Genomic DNA, 23,244 nt, shown 5'->3' with positions numbered 1-23,244 from the left:
TATAACTAGTCAAAAAATATTTCATGATAAATATCCAAGGAAATGTACATTGGAAGAGTTGTTTTTGAACCCTCACAAACTGACGTTTCCTAGAGCTCGTCAAATGAGTCTTTCTCAATTGTACAGTTAATTTCTTATGGAAGTTAATTCAGTGAAAGTCATTTAATCAAGGGAAGACCTACTCTCAGCATTTAGCTTCCTGTTTTATATTTCGTTAATGGTAAATTACAGTTAAATATTTATCAATCAGGCCTTCTAGGTATATATTTATCACATTTACATGTAATTACCTGAAAATCAGTACCAATGAAAAATAATGAAATCAGCACAAACAAATTAATGGAAATTTATAATATTGGTGCAAATGTCAAATGCCCCTTACTCTATGCCATATACTTTATCGTTTGCACAATCTGAAAGAAATGATTTTCTTAATTGAAGGAAGCTAAGTTTTGTTTTAATTGTTTTACAATATTTTATTTCAGAGTTATGGGACTTTGAATGCAAAAATTAGTAGGAGGATTGTATCATATACATGTACTTTGACACAGATTTTTTTATTTTTGTATTTCCATATCTTATTTCAGTACTGAGTTGTTTTACCAAATGATGATCTTTGACTTTGGAAACTTTGGTCTTCTCAGATTGTCAGTATGTATTTAAATTTAACTAGAAAGTATTCATTATTGTCAGTTCTAGTAAATTGAGTAAATCTTGTCTACTCAAATTCTAGTAAATTGAGTAAATCATGTCTACTCAAATTCTGGTAAATTGAGTAAATCTTGTCTACTCAGATTGTCTATGAATAAATAAAGTTACCTGAAAAGTAATATAATGTATTAAGTATCAGTCCCTATAAACTTCAGACAATGTCCACATTAAAGTGATTCATGATGAAGAAAAACCCACCGAACAAACAATGTTTTTTTCAATCTGCATATGATATATTTTTATGTAACAGTTGTCCTTACCATATTCAGATCTGTACTTTTGAGAAAATCATGCATTCGTCTCTCACTAAAATCAACCAAATCTTTGTAATGAGGAACGATAATTCTTGCAAAGTTCTAATTTCATGTACAGTTTATATAAATTTTGTCTCAAAAGTGCAAAGCTCAGATGAAAAACTAAGACTGGTTATGTGATCTATAAAAGTTTCTGGGCAAGAAATAAAACTGAATTTGGTGGGTTTTTGACATGCATGAATCACTCCTGTCTGATTTTTATAAAGATTGCTACTTAAATTTTCACAGTTGCTAATTTTCTCAGATTTTATTGAGTGAACATATTTACCAGTATCAATTTTTCACAGTTTCAAAGAATGAAATGCTTTAGATAGTGTTTTAAGTCAATTTTGTGGGTACTATATTTTTCACTTTTATATCGTCAGTGGAAATAGCAACAAAATCAGTTCATTTACATGTCAGTTACAAGTATGACGTTAATTAGTATGATATACATGTAGTAAAAGCTAAAAATTTTGCCTACTTTAAATCCAGATTTTTTATATAAAATTTCCATTCCATTACCCTTGCATCTGAAAATGCAAAAAGTAAAGAAGCAAACTGCAAAATTTGACACCCTCTTTACAATTTAAAAGGTTCAAATTAATGTCAGTTCTTTGGGGATTTGTTAATAGCAATTTATGGTAAAGGACTGATATGATTGATGTCTTAACTGAGAATACAGTTGCAAAGCTTATAAAACGAATCTGGACACAATATCATAAATAGAAATACCCCACTAATTTAAATCTTTTAAGGGTCATGAACACCTCTAAACTTACAAGAGTACAACCAAATTTTGCTACCTAGCTACAATTCATTTGACCATTTGTCCATTCTTGAAACAAACCAAAAGCTGATTGCTAAAGAAAATGTAAAAGAGTATGTTAACAGTCTTAAGATGCTTATTTCTGCTCCTAGCATTTTAGTCGCTGCTTCCAAAACCAGCACACGGTATATAGGCAACTGGTTCACTTGAAGTCATCATAATCTGTCCAAGTGGGAACATGCTAACCTGTGGACTGTTCTTCTTTGAGCTACCAAAACAAAAATCTAGCTCAGTGTGTTCTCCTAGTGCTAAGTAGATTCTTTTCAATTGATGCAACATCCTTATCATGAATTGTATGTAAAACCTGCCATTAAACTACAATCAATCAGACCTAATTCTATACCATGTAGGAGCCTGCACCTGTCTATGAACTATCTATGTTAGCCTTGGACTTAGAAGAGAGTGGATGGACAGCAGCTGATGGTCCTAAAGAAGATTTAGCTAAATACATTGTAGATTTCTTAACCAGCAAGGCAGAGATGCTACTTGATTATTATTCAATAGAAATTGACCAGGTAGAGTGGCAGTATTTTTTTTCTTATATTTATATATACTCAGCTGTTACTGATAACATTTTAAATGTGTCACATACCATGTTTGGTGACCTTAAACTTCGATCTCAATGTCAAAATAATGATTTTTGCATGACAGATTTGTGTGTGGACGGAACTTGGTTTTTCTTTTTCTTGTTGTTTTTTATTTTATTTTATTTTTTTTGTATTCTTTGACTTTCATCTTTGACCTCAAGGTCATATTAATGATTTTTATACAACTGGTTTGTGTCATGGTTGTAATTATGATAATTCTTTGTGTAAATTTAATGTGCTGTGCATGGCTGATGTACAAGATTTTAACACAGTTGGGTCTAGAGAGATGGATTCCATCTCAATGATAACTCCTTTCGGTGATAAGACCTGTATCACAAAAACTAATTTGTAATTGATATTTTTTATGATAATTTGTTGAATTATCACAATTTTAAAACTCTGCAAATTTATGAAGATTGATTACAGAAACCTTGAAAATATTCTGATTTACAATACTTGTATTTAAGTTTGGCAGAGGACAAAAATCGCAATATTTTAACCAAGATTTTAAAGGTACTTGAAAGGTTTTCTTTCATATATTTCATAAATACTAATTTGTGATATCTTGACATTGAGAATATATTGAAACTCACATGATCCAGTTTTCCCTGAAAAGTGTGTACATGAATAATTATGGTACTTAGGTAGGCTAGCACATGAGTATAAGGTCTGCATGATTGATGATACTATTATGGTACTTGGGTAGGCTAGCACATAAGGTCTGCGTGATTGATCATAATAGCTGAAATATTGCTGCTCGGGCGTTAAACCCCAATAATCAATCAATCAATGATTGATCATACTATTATGGTACTTAGGTAGGCTAGCACATGAGTATAAGGTCTGCATGATTGATCAAACTATATTGTACTTAGGCAAGCTAGCACATTAGAATAAGGTCTGCATGATTCATCAAATCATTTTGTTATCATTCTGAAACTCTTCCTTTGAACAACTGTAAATAATTGAACTTCAGAAGTAACACGGTTTCTGATTGAATCAAAAATTTTGTTTATCATCTCATAATCCAACTTTTTTTATTAATGACTGACGTCATCAAACTTTTTTAATAATTTACTAGTTGAATTTTGGTACTTAGATTAAATTATAAGGAATGACTGTTATATTTTTCGGTCTATTTGAAATAACTTCAGTGCCCGTGGTTGAGGTTATTTCTTCATGGACCGAAAAAATATAACAGTCATTCCTTAAACAGATGTACAATGTACACATAAAATTAGTGTGAATAAATATATCAAAATTACCTAATATTCATGACATATTTTAATTCTTTTATAGGAAGGAAATATCTTAACACTACTCTGATGACGGTGGCCTAGCCACCGAAACTAGTCGGTCAAATAAAATTGTACTTGCAAATCCAGTTGATGTTGTTGTCCATTTTCGTTGGTAATTTTAATTTCCATTGAGACAACCCAGCATACCAAGTGGTATCCTCTTCTGGATTTCAAAACGAAATAAAACACAGCAGGCGTTGGTTCACTTTTCCGTCTTAATAAAATTAGTGTGAATAAATATATCAAAATTACCTAATATTCATGACATATTTTAATTCTTTTATAGGAAGGAAATATCTTAACACTACCCATGTTGCTGGATGACTATGTACCTAATATGGAGGGCCTGCCTATGTATGTACTGAGGCTAGCTACAGAGGTACGAAGATACAAACATTTATAACCAATTTATTATATGTTTTATCCTTTGATGTGTTTGTCATATATGTTTAAATTTTTGAAACATGAAATTATATTCAATATTACTGGTAATCTCAATTTACACAGGCAGATATTTTTCACATGAAATTCATGTTAATCGAGCTTCATGTGAAATTCACTTGAACTTCACATGAAATTGACATGATTCCAATGTGAAATTCACTTAACATGAATTGCATGCAAACAAATCATGTGAATTTCACATGAATTTCACGTGAACTCTGTCAGAAAGTTTATTTGCTCAGTTTGGGTGAAATTCGTGTGAAAATCATGTGAAATATTTTTGCCTGTATACATGTACATGCATATAGAGTTAGGTTACACAGTAACGTAGCTTCATGTTGTTATTTAGAACTATTATTTTGGATTTGTAATCAATAAGCTTTATGATTTAGACTACAAGTACATGTAATAAGAGGACAAATAAATTTGATTTTGAAACTTATGTTGTAAATTTTTGGATGAAAGAAATAATCAGTTTAGTTAATATGTAGTTTCTTTTGTTTTACTGTTTAATATCAGAAACATAAATAAAATGTGATTTAAATGTCTCTGTTAGTATTCACATTAAATTTGTACTCAGTTATAATTTTTTACCGCTTTTTTACAGTATTCTGCTATTTCGAATCCAGATTTTACTGTTACGATTCTTTTTTTTACTATGTATATACTTTACGATTTTGCCAATTTCTGCTTTATTTATTGACCTTTTAAAATCATCCCTGTATACTTACCCTATTTGAAGAACAGAATTTTACCAATTTTAATTAGTTCTTCATCCTCAGGAAACGAAGTTTGTATGGTAGTAAAAGTTACGAATCAGGGCAAGGGTAATACTGGGAAGTTTTTAGCTTGGCCTTAAAACAAGCAGTCCAGCGGCCCTAAAATCCCTATAAATTCCTACTTTTCAGTTTGGCTAAAATTCCTTAGAAAACTTGAAATTCAATGGGAAATCATGAAAAGCCCTTTTTTTTTTACATGTATGTGAATTCATAATTTTTTTTGTTACTTTACTGCCATTTCCAAAATTATCCTTGTTGCTTTTTTCATTGACTTTTTGTTCTGTAATTAAGAGAGTGTATCCTAATTGTTTATAAATATTTTCTTCATCATTAGTAATCAGGTGTTCTTCTGTCAGGAATTCACAAATGACATGAAAGAAATATCGAAAATTTTCTCTCTGTTGGTTACATTTATGTCATAAAAATTCCTAATTTGGCCCTAAATTTGCACTTATTTTTGCAAAATGGTGCTGGATAGCCTGCTTAAAACAACCAGTGTTTAGATGACATCACAAACTTCTAGTTTTTTTTTTCTTTCAAAGGTAAACTGGGACTCAGAAAAGGAATGCTTCGAAACATTTGCCAGGGAAACCAGTCAGTTCTACAGTATGAAGAAAAGTGTATTTGGTACAGAAAATTTAAGTGAGGTAAATGTGACCACAAACTTAACTGTGTTGTATGAAATATTACAATATGATCAAAATAAAGAGATGTGTTGAATTTATAGAAACAGTTTAATTCCCTCTATATTGTTTTTTGTTGCATCTCTTTATTTCATTTTGATATTTTAAACATTAAACCAGATATATTTATGGAGTTATATAGGAATCAACCTATAAGGAATATGACTTACCAGTACGTTACATTATTAAAATGTCCATTCTACCCGAGGGTATTCTCCTTGAGAGGGTGCTGGCAATATTTCTTATTAAATAGTAAGATAACATAACAAATAACAATTGTACAGGTTTTTTACACAATTGTATTGGTTTTGTAGGAAGGTGAAACAGAAAAGAATTGGAAATGGACTGTAGAACATGTATTATATCCAGCTTTGAGAACTTTATTTTTCCCACCAAAATCATGTGCTGAGGATTCCAGTATTTTACAGATTGCTAATCTACCAGATTTGTACAAAGTTTTTGAGAGATGTTGACCAATAAATCATTTATTAAGTTTTAATGTTTGTATTTAATTGTTAACCTGATTGTTAATTTTACACTTAAGTCGTGTTTGATTCCCACCTCTGCAGTCTCATCGAGCTGAACCATGTGAAGCATTTTATATATGATAGTTCAATAATAAGCTGATAAGTTTTTACACTGTTTCACCCAACTGTGTACATATAAATAATTTGCTGAACACTTAAGGAAGTAGTCCTAGGGTAAGGGACATAACTCTTGAAATCAATGATATGTTTGTATCATATTCAATTTTACTGAAGGCTATCAAGCTTTCATTTGACAAAATGAAATCAATCCAAGTTACTTTGATGCTTACATAAGATCGATGTAAAATGCTGATTACAAACGTTTCATTGATTTGTAAGAGTTGTGTCCCTTACCTTGGGTCTACCTCCTTAAAAGGGTATGGTACAAATTACTTATACTGAAAACATTCAGTATCTATATTTGCAATTCTGGACTTTGCATTTGGTGGAATGTATAGAACATAGATGTGAACAATTTAGACATTTTTTTTATTATTTAATCAAACAAGATATAAATACATATGGTTCAAATGTAAGCTTAGGCATAAATAAGACATTTATTAGGGAAAAAGAATGACAAAGGACACATTAAAAGAGGGAACTACTCTGATGAATGGATCCAATTATGGCTAGTAAAATATAAGTTGAAATATGTTTCTGAATAAGTGAAATCCGTTTTCATTTGCAAAATATATTTACAAAGATGATGAGTTGTCATGGAAACTGTCATTTTGCAAATGTGTCTGGAATAAAGCACCGCTCAGTGGCAGATCCAAGGGAACTGGGGGTTGGACCCCCTTTTTTTATTAGAAAATGGTGTTGTTAACTTTGTTTAAAGTTGAGCAAAATTGACACCCACAAACCCACCATTTTTGCATCTTCTTCATACACTATGATTGTTGCCATTATTTTTGACTTTTGATGTCTTTGATTCCGCAGTAGCATATATCTGTATTTTTAGTATTTGGCATTATCAATGCAATCCAAACTGGAAAATCAAAAGGTTGCTGATTTCCCATCTATATGAAAGTTAAATTAGGTATTTAATATCAAGATTGGGTAAAGTTCAAGAGCGTCCATTGTTTAAATTGCTATTGCACAGAATATTTCTACGTTTTCCGACTTGATTCTGTCACAATACCCTTGACAATACAACCACCGATCCAGTGATAGAACATCATCCAGGCATCGTAGTCTTCTTGAGAAAACCTGTCCTTACCTATAGCTTTTTCTATGGCATACAGTAAACATTGTCCGAAAACCTGAAATACATTGATGCATAGCAAATTATTTGTGTTGCCTGTGGTCGCTATGTGGTCCGTTTCCAGTGAAAGTTGTATATTGAGTGTAAATAACCCTGAAATGATGTCTGCACAGATTTCTACATTTTGTTCATTCATTTTTGGTAGAGGTAATAACGAGCTGCAGCATATATTAGATTCAGATCTATGTAAGTCCTTTGTCAGATTGAAAAGTCAATTTTGTCAAGGAAAGGTTAAAAGGGGCTTTCTCGCATAACGGGAATTGTATATAATCACAATAAGATTGACTTAGATCGTAAACGGAAATCTTAACAACGAAGTCCTGCCACACAAATAAGTAAATTAACCCTTACACATGGGTAAAAAATACTTCACCCGCCTAGCAACTTCGCACACGTACTTGTAGTGCACAAGTTCCAACAAGTACTTACGAGGTAGTATGCGGGATCGACACCGTAGTAGAAATGTCTTGTTCCCAAATCAATGACAGTTTCGGTCATATCGTCCAACTCTTCTATATTCTCCACCGCATAGTTAATATAATCAAATAAAAGTTTTATATGACCTTTAAGTTTCTTCCTCCGTTTTTCATCATCAGTTGTATGGAAAGAAAACATTTCCTTTGTCTTTGGTTCTTTCTCAAATAGCCTGAATATAAGATCATAGAAACTAATCAAAATTATTTAATAACTTATCATGCTTCGAATGTTGTACCTCCTACAGGAATTCAAACTGAATCGTTTGAATGATATACAAAATGTATGTAGGTTATCTACCGTTGACGCTAAAAAAGGTTTCAATGATATTTCCAAGCCTGCATGCAAATTGGTTAACTTGGTTGTTTTCTGTATGTATTTTTGTCAACACTTTAAGTACCAAGTAAAATTAAGTCATTCGTTGCCTAGGGAACGGACATTTTCTAATTAATTTGATTGCTGCATATGTAATTGGTAAATATTTTGTTGTCCAAACCTGGTAAACATTGGGATTCCTAGTTCGTACATGTCATCACTGATCTTGGTAAACTCCGTCCATGTTCTTGTTATTCGATTTCTGGCGTTAACAGCCTTCTCTGAAGTACCTTTCAATAGACCTAGAAACAAAATATTGGTTTCTGAATGTTATCATACAGCAAAGTAACGATTAACAATATCTAAGAGTGGTTTCTTATTTAACCATATTCTTATACTAGTGGAGCGTGGAAAAGTGCGTTCATTGATTGAAAAAGGTTGCTACTGGTATAATTACTAGTATTATTTTTCTATCAATATCTGCATGGTTCTTAGTTGAACTTGTACTTAATGCATTACTGTTCTCATGGTCTATCGAAAATTAGAAAATGGTTGTGGATGAAAGAAAGGAGATATTCTTCTGAGATTAACGTACTATTATAAGAGACATTACATTGTCTTTTGAAAATAATACATTCATTAGTTAATTACCAAGTTTTCAGTCGTGTTACTATGAAAAAAAAGCAAACTTCATTGTTATATCACAAACGTGCAAGTCACACAGACAAAAGTAAGGAGAAATATTACTATTATTTTATTATTATTATTTTATATTTTTTTGTATCATTTTCCATGACAACAATAATGTTCAATTGTTTTTGTCTTGTCCAAAAACAAATACATGCAAAACACCAAACATAATTTTAATTACTCCCTAAAAAAATAAAAAAAGTCAATGCTTCATGATTTAAATAAATTACAGGAATGAAATTCACTCTAATTCTTGTAGATTAGTCCTGAAATAATGATTATTATTTACGTTTCGTAGTTGTTAACGTTCTTGGAAAGGAATTGTGCAAACTTTCCCGTGATAGTATGATAATTAGGCTGTTCAAATACACCACATATTAGACCGGTACAGTAGGTATTATAGCAATGCGAACTGCCCAATGACAAAATAGGAGAAAATAGTTACCGAAATTAATAAATGCCATTATTATAATGAAATTTTGTCCGAAAATACAGAATAAAAATAATAAGCCTGGAACGATTGTAATATTGGTACGACCATCAGATCAACTGGGCTGCGGACTACCCTGTATCTGTGTGCTTAAAATAATTAAGCTATAATTTTCAACGATTTTTGTTCCTAATTTTTGTATGAAATTTTCAACCATCTGATTTTTCACATTTTTGCCTTTTTTGTAACACTTAAGTGTTTTTTTTTTTACAGATCCCAATGAAAATTTAGGCCATTTGAATAAGTTTTAATATTGGACATTCTAACGGTCTGAATTCGATGGAAGAGGCCATGGTCCTTTGTTTACTATTTAACAAACTTGATTTTTGTTTCTAACGATCCGAAGTAGAAAAGCGGATCCTGAAAACTCATCTCTCAACCTGGGAATGTAAATATAGAACTATCCACTTGGTTTGTGTTTTTTTAAACTTGGTCTTTTTATAATCTCTATATTGTTCAACACACATGCACAATAAACCCATAAGTCTTCACTAGAGATCGTACATTAATTTGAATGTTAATTTCAACCAAGTAAATTTAGGTTCAACCCAACCCAGTCTAGATCACGTTAATAAAGTATAATGGTTCAAGACATGTAATAATAAAACTGTCTAATGATGTATGCGACAAATTACGAGAAGAAAGAGCCGATGTTAACTCATTACCATGCAATCACACGCACATTTTACCCTTATCAACAAAGTTTAACACACAAGTACACACATACAAATCTTTTTTACCGTAGACTAATAACCCTAGCCCACATTGCAATCACTACCTACCTTCAACATCTTCAAAATATACAGATAAAATACGTTAAAAAGATGTTTAAATACCTGAAGATATGGACTTACATGTATATTAGAGTAAAACCTGTTTACACCGATCAGGCACTTTTTTCCCTTCATATCATTTAATGTTATTTGAACCCGAGGGAACCGAATATCTATCTAAATCAAACAAATTCTAAAGTAAAAAAAGGGGGTACGGTTTATACACTTTTCTCTGTATTTTAATTGTACTGTTCAACTGATTAAATAAGCAAGAAATGAAAATGAAAATAAAACAGGCAGACAGGCAAAATAAATGTATTTAAAAAGACCAACACGTCAAGTGTGCTGGCTGTGGTCAGCATCTCCTGCCTCCTGTAGAATACCCGTCATGTGATTATTCTAAGGTTAATCATGTAATAGGCAGTTATAAAGAACCTAACGCTACAAGTTGATTATAATTAATGTGATCTAAAACCTGGTCCCTTCGAAAATGCTTTTAAATTATGAAACTTAATAATGTTATTGTTAAACCCAGACTCAGATCAAATCTTACCGTCATCAGGGGTTGTCATCTTTCTCCTTTGTCTCAAAGATAAATCCTTTTTCAAGTATCCATGATGCCTGAAGAAAAAATGACGTACTAGAATGCGACTATAGTTTTTACCTCCAATCAACGCGTTTAAAGGAAAACTCACAGAAACCTGTTGAAACTTAAGTTAAATATACATTGTGTGCAATCATGATATTACAAGACTAATTGGATGTGTAAAGGAATTGTAGAACCCTGAAATTTCAATACCGAAATTCAAGTGATTGCTATAAATTGTAAAATGCCCGTATCAAATGACAGTTCTTAAACAGAAGATCTTGACTCCATTATTATCAATTGTTCTTTTAACCTACGAAATATCAGACGTTAGTTGGATTGTTTTAGTTAAAATCATGAAGGGTCATATTTTCCCACATATAAATAGGATATTTAATGAATAATCAATAACCTATTTTACTGTTTTGTTAAAAAATATCAAATCATTTTCTGCATGAGAAAACACCAGCTACTTTGTGTCATATGCAAATCGACCTCTTGGATATTATTTAATGCATGTCAAACAAACGTATGGACACTCCATTCAGGCTCCTAGTGCCCAATAGAAAGCTCATTTACTTTAAGTTGTTGAATCATTTCATTGATTTTACATTAATTTTATAGACTGAGGGAGGGAGGTCCTTAATGTTATAGAAACTAGAGGCTCCCATGAACACGTTTTATTTTTAACGGAGACTTTATTAGCCTTTATTGTAAAGTCTTAGATTTTTTTCATCGATTGAAAGTTGTTTTCAATCTACATGTATTGCGATTTTCAAGTTATTGGCTAAAATCGCGGTAAAAGCGTAATTTTTTACCTTCAAGGGCGATAACTCTAACAAAGAGTCATCCTACAACTTCGACACAATTAAGACTCTGGTGGCCCTTATCGTCAAGATCGTTTCATTTTATTCATTGTTAGTTTTTCTATCGATTATTGGTCTTCAGGATATTGGCTAAAAACTGCAAAAGCGTCATTGTCGCCTTTCAAGGACAATAATTTTAACAATGAGCCGTCCTTCGACTTCTATGGAGCTCTCCATGCTTAAGAAGAAAGGTCATATTTATTTTCCATGCATGTAGTATCTCTTATAGTGTTTGAGATATATGTAGAAATTGATAAATTTTATAATAGTCTAGCGAGTAGTTTCAGAGGAAACTATCTTTCAAAGAAAAGTTAACGCCGATGGACACCTTTTGATGGCAATAGCTCACACGGCCTTTGATCAATTGAGCTGATAAAAAGTTTAAATGAAAATTAAGGGCCTGGTACACTATTTGCTCCGAAATATCTTCAGGACGGCGTAAGGTGGTTTTCGGTGGTCGGACAAATATTCGATTGGTCCAGGTAGTTCAAAGACTTAATATGTTTCTTCGGAAGCGTTTCAGGTTTTACCTGTTTCATATTTAACAGAACTTTTTTCCGAAGTATTTTTCAAACAATTTTATAAATTAACTCGAAGAAATATTTCTTTTTATGGATTATATTTAAATGAAATGCCAAATAATATTTTGACATGCTGTTCGTATACTTTATTAATGGAAAACTCTTCCATCACTGAATAGATGTATAGATCGGATATCGATGTTATCAAAAATTATTTTCAGTCGTCATAAGAAATAGAATTAAATACGCTTATAAAACCTACTTGAATAATTGTGTACCTATTTTGCACAACCTTTATGCACCCTTAGCTATTTCCTATACAATGCACATTTAAATTCGGTGAATTCATATTGTGATACTTAATATTACCTGTTTTTTAAACTAGAATAAACTGTTCCGCGGACAAAACTTGATGAGTCCTCTGAGCATTTTGGAGGAGAGTATGGACACTTCATTCAGGCTTAAATACAGCTCGGCTCTAAATTTAGATTGTGATAACATATTTGGTCCAGAATGTGTTTCACTAAGAAATTTGACTTTTAAATTCGAAATTTATATAACACTGTGGCTTGCAATATACCAGATAGATAAAACAGTATTTATGTATATGTATTTATACATGTATCATAAACGAAAGTCTAAAAAAATCATCATTATATCAGAACCCATAAATTCAATTTTCATTAGAAATCAAACAAAAGTGTAATTTTTTACCCGTTAAGAAGCAACCTGAACCCAAATAATTCATTTTATTTCGATGAAATGATAAAATGAACCATTTTAAATCTGGACCCCGATGTTGGCAATTTTGAAAATGAACTCAAAATCGAAAATTTGATAGCTAGGACGATGACGGTATTAAAATTGATCGCTTTTGAAACGGAAACGGAAGTCGGCCATAGTGTACAACAATAGGATACAAAACAACTATCCTAAATTTTCATTGGATAACACTTTTGGTCAGGTAATTTTTCATTAGATAACGTTTCATCGTGAAAGGAGAGCACTAGATGTTTGCTTTTCGGAATCTTCCGATACTTTAGAATGGCTTAGCTTTCATCATTCTGACGTTTCCCGCGGAAAATAAATCTTGATCTCTTAGTGTTTACAATCGTTAAATTACCGACTAGAATCACTATTTTATTACATTTTAATAAATGATACTTGGAATGACTGTAAACAAACACCATAGGTATTGCCAGAATAAACTGTCAAATGTGCAGCTATAATGTCAAGTGTAAGAAAATGTAGGTCCTATACTAAATTTAAGGTCCTTGGAATAAGACCCAAAGAATTTTGTATGGTATGACCCATCAGCTCCAAATACACCAGTCATTTACGGCATGGTTGTTCACTACCAAAACAAGATGTGCCATGAATAAGCTTTAAGGTCAAGGTAAAAAAAATGAACTTCATATCAAAGGTCAGACATTGCACATTAAAGATCAACACAACATCAAAGCTTCAAATTGACATTACCTTCTAATAATAGAGCTCAAACTTTACATTCATTTATTATTAATATAATATAAATAATCGTTTACATATAGCAAACAGTACGAAAATAATATTCAACATCCAGAAAACAAAATTTTTACTGGAATTTTCATTGATAAACTTCAACATAAAAATAAGAAGCTACAAAGACGGCAAACTTTTTTTTTTTTTTAAAAAGCTTCACATGTGTTGGGTCGATTAGAATTGTTTGTTGCTTGGTCGTCCTTTTGATATAACCGCACTTTTTATCGAATCGGACCTATTTTTGTCTAATTTAATTATGTAATATCGTAAGAAATATTGATAAGGCTTGTATTATCAACAGAGCTGTCTTAGTAGAACTTGAGACTTTAATGTTTCAGGGAACAACAACACAACATTGTAGTAAATGTCATTCTGATGAATATACGTCCCTTACACGGATTTAATATGAACGTCGTGAAAATTGATACTTTAACCACAAAAGAAGCTGTTACAAATTAATTCTATTGATTTTTATCAGATGAGATATATACATTCACATAAATCATAAAACAGTTTCCACACTGAGTTGGTATTTATTTTTTTTTCTATTAAATGCACTAAATATAATTTAAACATATAATTATTTTAAGTTCTAAAAAAATGTTAATTGCCAATTTCAACACATGTAGTTTAAATTCTTTACAATTTATGAATGTATTTGTACATTTTTTAGTTAGTTATGTCCTTCCTTGTATGGAAAATTATGTAATGTCCTCTGTGTTTCCTACCATTTCCGACATCAAAACGCGATTTGAGCAAAATATACACTTGTATTGTTTTATCCATTTGTTGGCTTTATTTTGATTGAGCAAAATTCTCATATTGCTCACCTTTTACAAACGGTATGTAAATAGATCTGATACAAGAGAAGGTGCATTTTTGCACTAGAACTCTTAACAAATAGGCTTCTGGGACAGGGTTATGTTGATACAAGATTGAAGTCATCAGTACAGAAGTTCTATGGTCGTCATCAGGAACTCGTGGATCGTTATGGTGTATCCATCTGCACCATGAAAACTGATTTATTCAACGGGTCATAGTTTTCCTTTCCTCGTTTGTCTACCCCGGACTTGACTTTTTATGAGTAACTTGGCGGGTGTTTCTAGAAAAGCAGAGGACGCTTACCCTACCGGTGCACCTGGTCCATGCTCCCAGTTTTTAGTGGAGTCCGAGTTGCTCATTTGCTTTTGTTACTTTGTATATATGATTTTAGTTACTGTATGTTCTTTGTTGTGCATGTCTGTTTTCCATGTCGGGTCATTGTCCCTGAATTACATTCTTTTGATTTTTTGAGTAAAATTTGTTCTTTTAACCTATAATTTTCTGCATTTCATTTTTCGAACGCCACTAATTTTTCAGTATTTGGCCAACCGGGAAGCAGACTTGCGATCGGATGACCTGTTTTTCCATGGAGAACCGTCTTTAAGGTTAAAGGGTAAAAAGCGAAACTATACCGACTGCGTCGGAAAAAGACATAACAGGCACAATATTTGAACTACATTGTCACATATTTCATTTTATTTACGATCGCGTCCTATTCAATAGTTAATCCATATTTATAATTTTCATTTTAATGTTCGGTTTCTTTTAGGACAAAGTCCTCATAATGGTAGTCAATGCGAATTTAAGCTTTCACCTTAGAGGCACTGAGAGCCTGATTTCATTCTGACAGGAAGTTAACTTGTAATACCAAGTTTTGTATAAAGCAATGATCTTTTTAGTTTCGTATCTTTAACAACATTAATGTTTATAGCTCGCGTCTTAAAGTTTTGTTATATTAGGAAGAAAGAAAATATTCCTGGTTGCTTTAAAACTGTAAAAGGCACTATCTTTAACACAATATCAATATGTTCAACTTTGTCCTCTGAAATGTACATGTAACACATGCCTCATATTATCGGCGATAAGAAATATCCGTAATAGAGTCACATTGCCGGGAATAATCTGATTTTTCCTGGACATCTCTTCTAATTTAATTGATCAAATCGCTACAGCACGAAATTCCAATATTAACCTTCCACAATCCATAAATCATATGTCCAGGAATCAAATAGATTTACATACTTTATGGTTTTAATTTTCTGAAGCTGAGAACCGAACAATAAATCCTAGATAATCTTTCCTCGTATTTGCATTGTTTTCTTTCAAGTTATCAACTCCTTGCATAGAAATTAACTAATTAACATACTTAACGGCTCTAATGTGCTTGTATGCATGCTTCGGTGATATTAAGATTCTTAGACTAATAGGATTTCTATATGTCCTGGATGACATACTGTAAAAAAAACTTGCAAGCTGATGACACTTTGACGACATCTGTGGTGTTGGTTTGTAAGTCTCATCACGTTGCCCTATTACATGTACGTGTAATTTGCGAGATAGACTAACCAATTCTACCTCTGGATTACAACGCTACGCGTCGGTTAGATTGAGACAGACCCGTTCAGTCTTATTCGCGAGAAAGCCTTGGCCCCCAGCACCCATTTTAAAAGCAAGGAAGTAATTGTAAGGGTAAAAGACTACGTGTATACAATGGTATCAACAAAACTCTGTTGTTTGTATATACATGATAAAAAAATATCACAATTCTAGACCTAAATCACATACCTTATATCACATCCCTAGACCTAAATCACATACCCTATATCTCACCCCTAGACCTAAATCACATACCCTGTATCTCACCCCTAGACCTAAATCACAAACCCTATATCTCACTCCTAGACCTAAATCACATGCCCTGTTTCTCACCCCTAGACCTAAATCACATACCCTGTATCTCACCCCTAGACCTAAATCACATACCCTGTATCTCACCCCTAGACCTAAATCACATACCCTATATCTCACCCCTAGACCTAAATCACATACCCTGTATCTCACCCCTAGACCTAAATCACATGCCCAATATCTCACGCCTAGACCTAAATCACATACCCTATATCTCACCCCTAGACCTAAATCACATACCCTATATCTCACCCTTGGACCTAAAACACATACCCTATATCTCACGCCTAGACCTAAATCACATGCCCAATATCTCACCCCTAGACCTAAATCATATGCCCAATATCTCACCCCTAGACCTAAATCACCTACCCTGTATCTCACCCTTGGACCTAAAACACATACCCTATATCTAACCCCTAGACCTAAATCACATACCCTGTATCTCACCCCTAGACCTAAATCACATACCCTATATCTCACCCCTAGACCTAAATCACATGCCCAATATCTCACCCCTAGACCTAAATCACATACCCTATATCTCACCCCTAGACCTAAATCACACACCCTATATCTCACCCCTAGACCTAAATCACATACCCTATATCTCACCCTTGGACCTAAAACACATACCCTATATCTAACCCCTACACCTAAATCACATACCCTGTATCTCACCCCTAGACCTAAATCACATCCCTAGACCTAAATCACATGCCCTGTATCTCACCCCTAGACCTAAATCACATACCCTATATCTCACCCCTAGACCTAAATCACATGCCCTATATCTCACCCCTAGACCTAAATCACATGCCCTATATCTCACCCCTAGACCTAAATCACATACTTTATATCTCACCCCTAGACCTAAATCACATGCCCAATATCTCACCCCTAGACCTAAATCAAATACCCTATATCTCACCCCTAGACCTAAATCACATACCCTGTATCTCACCCCTAGACCTAAATCACATACCCTGTATCTCACCCCTAGACCTATATCGCATAGTTACCCTATATCGCACAACCTACATAGAACATACATTGTACTTGAAGTATAGAAAAATATATGATATAATGAACATGGCATGTCAAAATCTGTATCACATGTGGTATTTAACCACTGACCTATATCACCCCACGGGCTGGTGGCCCTTGGGTGATATATAGGAGTCTTGGGTTGATACCGCATGCGATACAGATTTTGGCATGTAATATTCAGTATATAAAGTTCTGTTGTGATAGCCTAATTTAATTTACAATAAATCTTTAACAGTTAAGAGTTGTCTTTTTCTTGAGTAGGATTAAATTTATATTTGTAATGAGTATAATTAACAGCGTACAAACTGTTCATCCCAAAACTACAATGCAGAAAATAGTATTGCAATCAATCATTTTCTCTATTATAAAGTGACAACGATAGTTGCTTACTATATTAAAATACGAGAGAAGGGATATTCTCAAGTTAAACGGTCAATCCAAAACGTAGTTAACATATACAGATCAACATAACGAGTTTCTCTAAATACTGTACATGTACATGCATATACTAAAAAGTCTGTTGTCACCTTTCAGATGTTGCGTATAAACAGATTTTTATCGTCGTATTAAACCGGTTGTATGAAAATTAAATGTACATGTCTATGAAGGGGTCGGCCGACAAACTGATACATACATTTTTATTTTTAAAAAACAAAATAATGCTTTCCTTTAAAAAGAAAGAGAGAAGCGCACGGATCTTGTGTTGCCCGGACTTATGGCCTAACCGCACACGAGCGAATAGGAAATTAACATTGGTAGATTTGTCCCCACTATATGTATAGTATAACCGGTAAAGAACACAACGTGTATCTCTGATCATTTCCACTTTTCCTTAACTGAGTGATGATATATACATTTCATATGCGTATCCAAAAGGGGTCGGGATTTGGTTAATTATATAGAAAAATAGAAATCGCTGGGCGCCCCTCCATCCGGCCAGTCAGTGCCCCTATTTTGTAATTTCATTAAATAATGTTAAATACTTCAACAAATGTTACAAAATGAATGATATAAATTATCCTCGTTAAAAATCTGAGCTTTGAAGTATTGATAAAGTACTGTACCTTGTAAGATAATATCTCTGTAGATAATGTGAAAACTTAATGAGGTTTTAGGATTTAAATGTAAACTTCACGTCGTAAAATACCAATATAAGACATGATAATAGTATCTTACTGAATAAAGCTGAACAGTTTCAAGTATGTAAAACTGGATTTTAAATTCACGTGCCAAATAGATTAAAATACTTATTTTAGCATCTTTAAAAATTGTAAATAACTTAAAAAGTTTCGTTTCTGCAATTAATTTATATCAGGAGATACAGTAGGCATTGTACATGTACGTTCTTGATTATATCCAATCGGTTATGTGCTGGTTTTTTTTCCTGTATACTCGTCCGTCTGTCTGTTCACACACCGATAAGTCTCTGTTTTAATAGTTAGCGCTCAAGTTTTCATCCTGTGAAGATATATGGGAACAGTATCATCATGAAGTTTGAAACGCATGTTAATACGTATAAATGTAACTAACTTCATTCTTAAAATCGATTACATGTCTATAAATAAATTAAAACATATAAATATATGTATATATATATATCATATAACGCACATAACCATGCATAGCTATGCATGTTTTGAATATTGGATGTGACTGTTCATTGAAACAGTATCTATTCGGGTTATGACATTTTATTATAGATTAATAGACAAGGGCATTCCTGAGAAAACGAGGTTTGAAAAGGGGAAAACCATACCTGTTACAAGTCACATATTTGACGACATTGAAGCAATTTTGCGTTTGTATAAAGCCAACACGATAATGCTTTCGGGAAATGGGCAAAAATTAATAAGTTCACACAACTGACAGATGTATTTACTGTACAGAAAGTCAACTAGAAACCACTCACCATGTATAAAGCTACTTATGTAGAATCAGTGCTTAAAATAAGAAACTAATGGCATGAAGCCCATATCCTCCCCACCTTGAATTCGAAAAATAGGTCAATAAGGCAGCGGCATAGATATTGATATTTATTTTATAAAGGAGTCCAGAAAAAGGGGTTCTTGCAGGCTATTTCTTTTATTTTTAACGATTTTTTTATAAAATGGTGCAGACCCTCTTCCTCCTGAATCCACCACTGTAAAATAAGATACGTCAATGTTGTCAATATGCCAGAATGTCTCCAAAATAATAAATTTCTTTAATTTTGAGTCAATTCAAGGCCAGATCTAAGACAAATGAGCCTCATCTGGTCTCAATAATCGACCTTTCTTTGTTAATTAAAATTGTGACAGGTAGCGTCAACTCAAAGTAAATCCTTTGTGGTCTTAACTTGGTGTTAATTAATCCATGTTTACAGATATTTCCATAGCCTTGACTATGAAAAAGAAATAAAATATTTGTCATCATCGTTTTAATCAGGTGAATATACAAAATTCAGTATATCTTACCTTATAGATTAATCAACTAAGTCCTGCGTACATATACGAACAACTGTAATCAGAAGAAACGTTCGTGGGATTCTTTATATTCAGCAATTTTGAATCGATTACTCCATACAGGATAAGGGTACAATTATTACTGATCATGTTAATTACACATTTCAAAGGTTTCGAATTGAAAACCGATACAGCGGTTCTCTTAGGATCAATTGAATCTGTAGTAGAGATATTTATCAATTAAGAGGCCGGTAGTTGGGGTTCCGCCTTCGCTTGGCATTTTCTATCTTATTTGCATATCGCTGGTCAAAGATAGTTTCAGAGATTTGGAAAATGAAGAATGTATCCTTGTCATCCACCGGGCAAGGGCAATTTCCTAAAAGTAAATTTTTGGCGAACTCACAAGATTGTTAGTCAAAGATGTCAGTCAAAAGCCACTTCGAAAATCTTTAATAATACTTATTTTTTGTTCAGCAGACATCAAATTACCACGCAACACATATTTTACATAAGGCCTCTTCCGTAATATTCTGTGTATTCCAAAGTCATGTTATTTTTTCGACAACTTATTTAGTCTAATGATTAATTTAAAATAAAAACTTGACCGCGAAGTAAAATATAGCCAGCTTATACAAGTAAAATATATTAGTTGTATAACGGCTTGTTTAAAAAGATTGAACAAACTTTCTTGCATACATTGTGAATATCTTTTTACTACTAATATTTTTGAATTACAGCTAACCAAACAAAGGAAACCAGCAAAACTATTGTTAAGATCTCAATCAGTAAAATTGTCACTGGTATTCAAACTTTTGCTTCTTTTATATATCATTGAAACCAAGTTCAAACATTTAAACCAACAAAGGTGAAGTTTACTTTCATATGTCTCTATATAGTTATATCAATCTATGACATTTACATTTTGAAAACATACACGACGTATCAAAACTTCTGACAATTAATAATTATTTAATATAAATGATAAGCACCCAACCCAAATATTTGACAAGGTTTGAGTTACGACATTTGTCTGCCTTTTTGTAGTTTCTATGTTGACTCTTTTAAAGTACAGTAAGATGTCTCGTCAATATTTCCAAAGCCTAGGTAGATATTGGAAAGTTTCTTTGAATCGGGGAAATAACTAGGCTTGGCCCTACAACATGTTTTGGGCTCATGGCGGTTCAAAAATTTATAAAAGGGGGTTCCGATCCAGAAAAAATACTGTCAGTGCGAGACCCGAAACCCTCTCGGTCAGATGAAATAAGCCTTTTTTCCATATAAATTACAACATTTTTTCAAAAAAATTGGGGGGGGGGTCAAGCCCTGGAACTGATCCACCGGTGTTTTAAGAGTAGTGAATGTCTTTAACAGGCGAAAAAAAACAATGTTATGCAAAAAAAAATTAAAAATTTTTAAGGGGATAACTGTTTAGGTCAGGAAAAAAAAGCAGGTACTAAATAATATATGTACCACAAAAATAGTTCGTTGCTTTTTATCTGTTAATGATATTTAATTTATTTTCACAGACATATGAATCGGACTGCATGGAGAGAAGCGTAGACCTTGACAACTTACGATTCCTAAGAATCGGGGTGCGTGGAGAGAAGCGTAGACCTTGATAACTTACGATCCCTAAGAATCGAAGTGCGTGGAGAGAATCGTATACCTCGACAACTTAAGATACCTAAGAATCGGAGTACATGCACGAAGAGAATAACTTGTAAAACGAAAGATACTAGACATGTCTTTACAACTGCAATAGGATTAGTTGCTTATGTTCTTGCGAGACTCGTTATAGAATATTAGAATAGTCACGAACGACACGTGAAGTAATTTGACATTTCCTGTATGGTGTTCAACATGTAAATCAAATTATCCCCAATAGCCCTGACATAACCATTTATAAAACTGTTCATGAAACGCTTATTTTTGGTGTGGGCCCGGGTATGGGCAACCGATATTCAAAAGAAGGACGGGTAAAAACCAGTCATACAAATACTTTAGTACCTGTGACCTAATGTTGTAAATTAACTTTTGATTATGGTCGTCTGGAAGAAAATAATTAAACATCATTTTGCCGAATTTGTTGTACAACTCGATGCCTACACGTGACATAAAGTTATACAAAACTGCAACAATTTCCAAATGCATTAATAACAGGCGATACTATTTCGCACATGTAGTAGATCTAGAACAGAAATGTGCACAAGGGTTTATATGCACAGAGAGTAAAAGTACCATCACAACATTATTAGCGGACTACAACCTCATCAAAGTACATTTGTAAGCTTACACTACCCATTTAACTTTTTTAATTAAACCGAAGACCTATTTTTCATGAACCCTTAAAGATTATATATCGTATTTTCAACAATATGGTTTTTGACTCTAAATAGACAAGTTTATGGCACCTTACCTTATTTAAAGGATACCGTCCAATTGTATATTTCAGGGTCGTTTTAAAATTACTGTTTATTTGATAATGCTACTTTAAAAATATTCAATGTAAGCACAGTGAGTCAGTGTATATTATGTGCCAATACAGTTAACTTCATTTAAACTAAAATGTGCAACATGTGCACAATGAAACTAATGATGTTTCGAAGTTTTATGGAGACTATACTCTCCACAGGGGCGGATCCAGCGGAAGATTCCAAGGGTTTGACCCCCTTTTTTGTCAAAAAGGGGGGCCCATCCCTTATGTTCATGAAAATTAAATAACCTGGAATACCAATATTATAATTTCTCCTCGCCGTTTTAGTTAGTAACGAGCACAGCTCAAGATGTGACAATGTCTTTGAAACATTCTGTTTGGGCGGCATTTTTTTACTTTTTTCTAAAGCTTCAATAGATTTGCCATGACCAAAGTATTTCAAGTGTCAGTATGATGAATGTGTAGACGAATTTTTATACATTTAAGAGCAAGCTTTGCTCACATATGCATAGTCAACATGTTCTGCTGACCAAGTACTGCTCATGAATGAATGTGCCCACAACTATTTGTCATTTACAGTAAAACCTAGTACTGGTAAAAAGAAACGCTGTGATCACTTATAGGTAACGCCTATACTCCATATTAGACTTTCCTGTAAAGCCAAACTGTTACGTGTGTTCATTGTTCGGATCAAGTCCAGTGATTCAGACCAAATGAATAAACCGTACATATACGCAGTGAAGAACTGTAATATACTCGTAACAATTGTACTTACATTTACAATGTATTTGTTTAAGAGAAATTCGACGTATTAATCTTGATTTAGTAACATTTTTATGACATTGCGCATGATTGAATAAAACAATGACATCCATATTTCGTAAAACTCGCAGAAATAAACGAGGCCCGCGTACTTAAAACTTTCGTATTTCAATAGA

General features: G+C 33.0%; 2 protein-coding genes across 8 annotated transcripts in view; one reads left to right on the top strand and one right to left on the bottom strand.

The window, feature by feature from the left end:
* The window catches only part of LOC148603278 (DNA mismatch repair protein Mlh1-like), a 176,276-nt gene extending 170,153 nt beyond the window's left edge, over window positions 1–6,123 (top strand). For 2 of the 3 annotated variants that reach the window (XM_088551355.1, XM_088551356.1), the window contains 5 exons: window positions 588–651; window positions 2,184–2,348; window positions 4,005–4,097; window positions 5,484–5,588; window positions 5,939–6,123. In XM_088551355.1, coding sequence (XP_088407481.1) covers window positions 588–651; window positions 2,184–2,348; window positions 4,005–4,097; window positions 5,484–5,588; window positions 5,939–6,097 — 586 coding nt within the window. In that variant the 3' untranslated portion in view covers window positions 6,098–6,123. Of the gene's footprint in view, window positions 1–587; window positions 652–2,183; window positions 2,349–3,719; window positions 3,763–4,004; window positions 4,098–5,483; window positions 5,589–5,938 lie in introns of those variants that run through there. The other variant, XM_088551357.1, reaches the window with a different exon arrangement.
* A 517-nt stretch (window positions 6,124–6,640) lies between these two features.
* LOC148603277 (neuroglobin-like) lies at window positions 6,641–22,361 on the bottom strand. Of its 5 annotated transcripts, none has more exons than XM_088553151.1 (5): window positions 11,061–11,116; window positions 10,711–10,778; window positions 8,386–8,506; window positions 7,845–8,061; window positions 6,641–7,413 (listed from the first exon to the last, which is right to left on the bottom strand). In XM_088553151.1, the coding sequence occupies exons 1-5, from the start codon at window positions 11,099–11,101 to the stop codon at window positions 7,261–7,263; spliced, it is 600 nt and encodes a 199-aa protein (XP_088409277.1). In that variant the 5' UTR covers window positions 11,102–11,116; the 3' UTR covers window positions 6,641–7,260. The 5 variants fall into 5 exon arrangements, with proteins under 5 accessions (XP_088409277.1, XP_088409281.1, XP_088409280.1 ...); XM_088553155.1 differs by lacking the exon at window positions 11,061–11,116 and adding an exon at window positions 22,289–22,361 and having other exon boundaries at window positions 6,643–7,413; XM_088553154.1 differs by lacking the exon at window positions 11,061–11,116 and adding an exon at window positions 19,885–20,042 and having other exon boundaries at window positions 6,643–7,413.
* Window positions 22,362–23,244: the final 883 nt, after the last annotated feature.

This window comes from Perna viridis, chromosome 11 (genome assembly GCF_037379345.1).
Source record: "Perna viridis isolate PV_CMFRI_1.1 ecotype Kerala chromosome 11, ASM3737934v1, whole genome shotgun sequence".
Lineage (NCBI taxonomy): Eukaryota > Metazoa > Mollusca > Bivalvia > Mytilida > Mytilidae > Perna > Perna viridis.
Note: the sequence above shows the minus strand (reverse complement) of the source record. Positions and strands in the feature narration are given on the sequence as shown.

Bases quoted from the DNA above. Each gene is read 5' to 3' on its own strand.
- LOC148603277 (XM_088553151.1), bottom strand. From the start codon at position 11,101: ATGATTTTAACTAAAACAATCCAACTAACGTCTGATATTTC. The intron at 10,779-11,060 runs GTAGGTTAAAAG...TTTTTTCTTCAG, and splicing joins CAACTAACGTCTGATATTTC to GCATCATGGATACTTGAAAA. The intron at 8,507-10,710 runs GTAAGATTTGAT...TTTTGTTTCTAG, and splicing joins GATGACAACCCCTGATGACG to GTCTATTGAAAGGTACTTCA.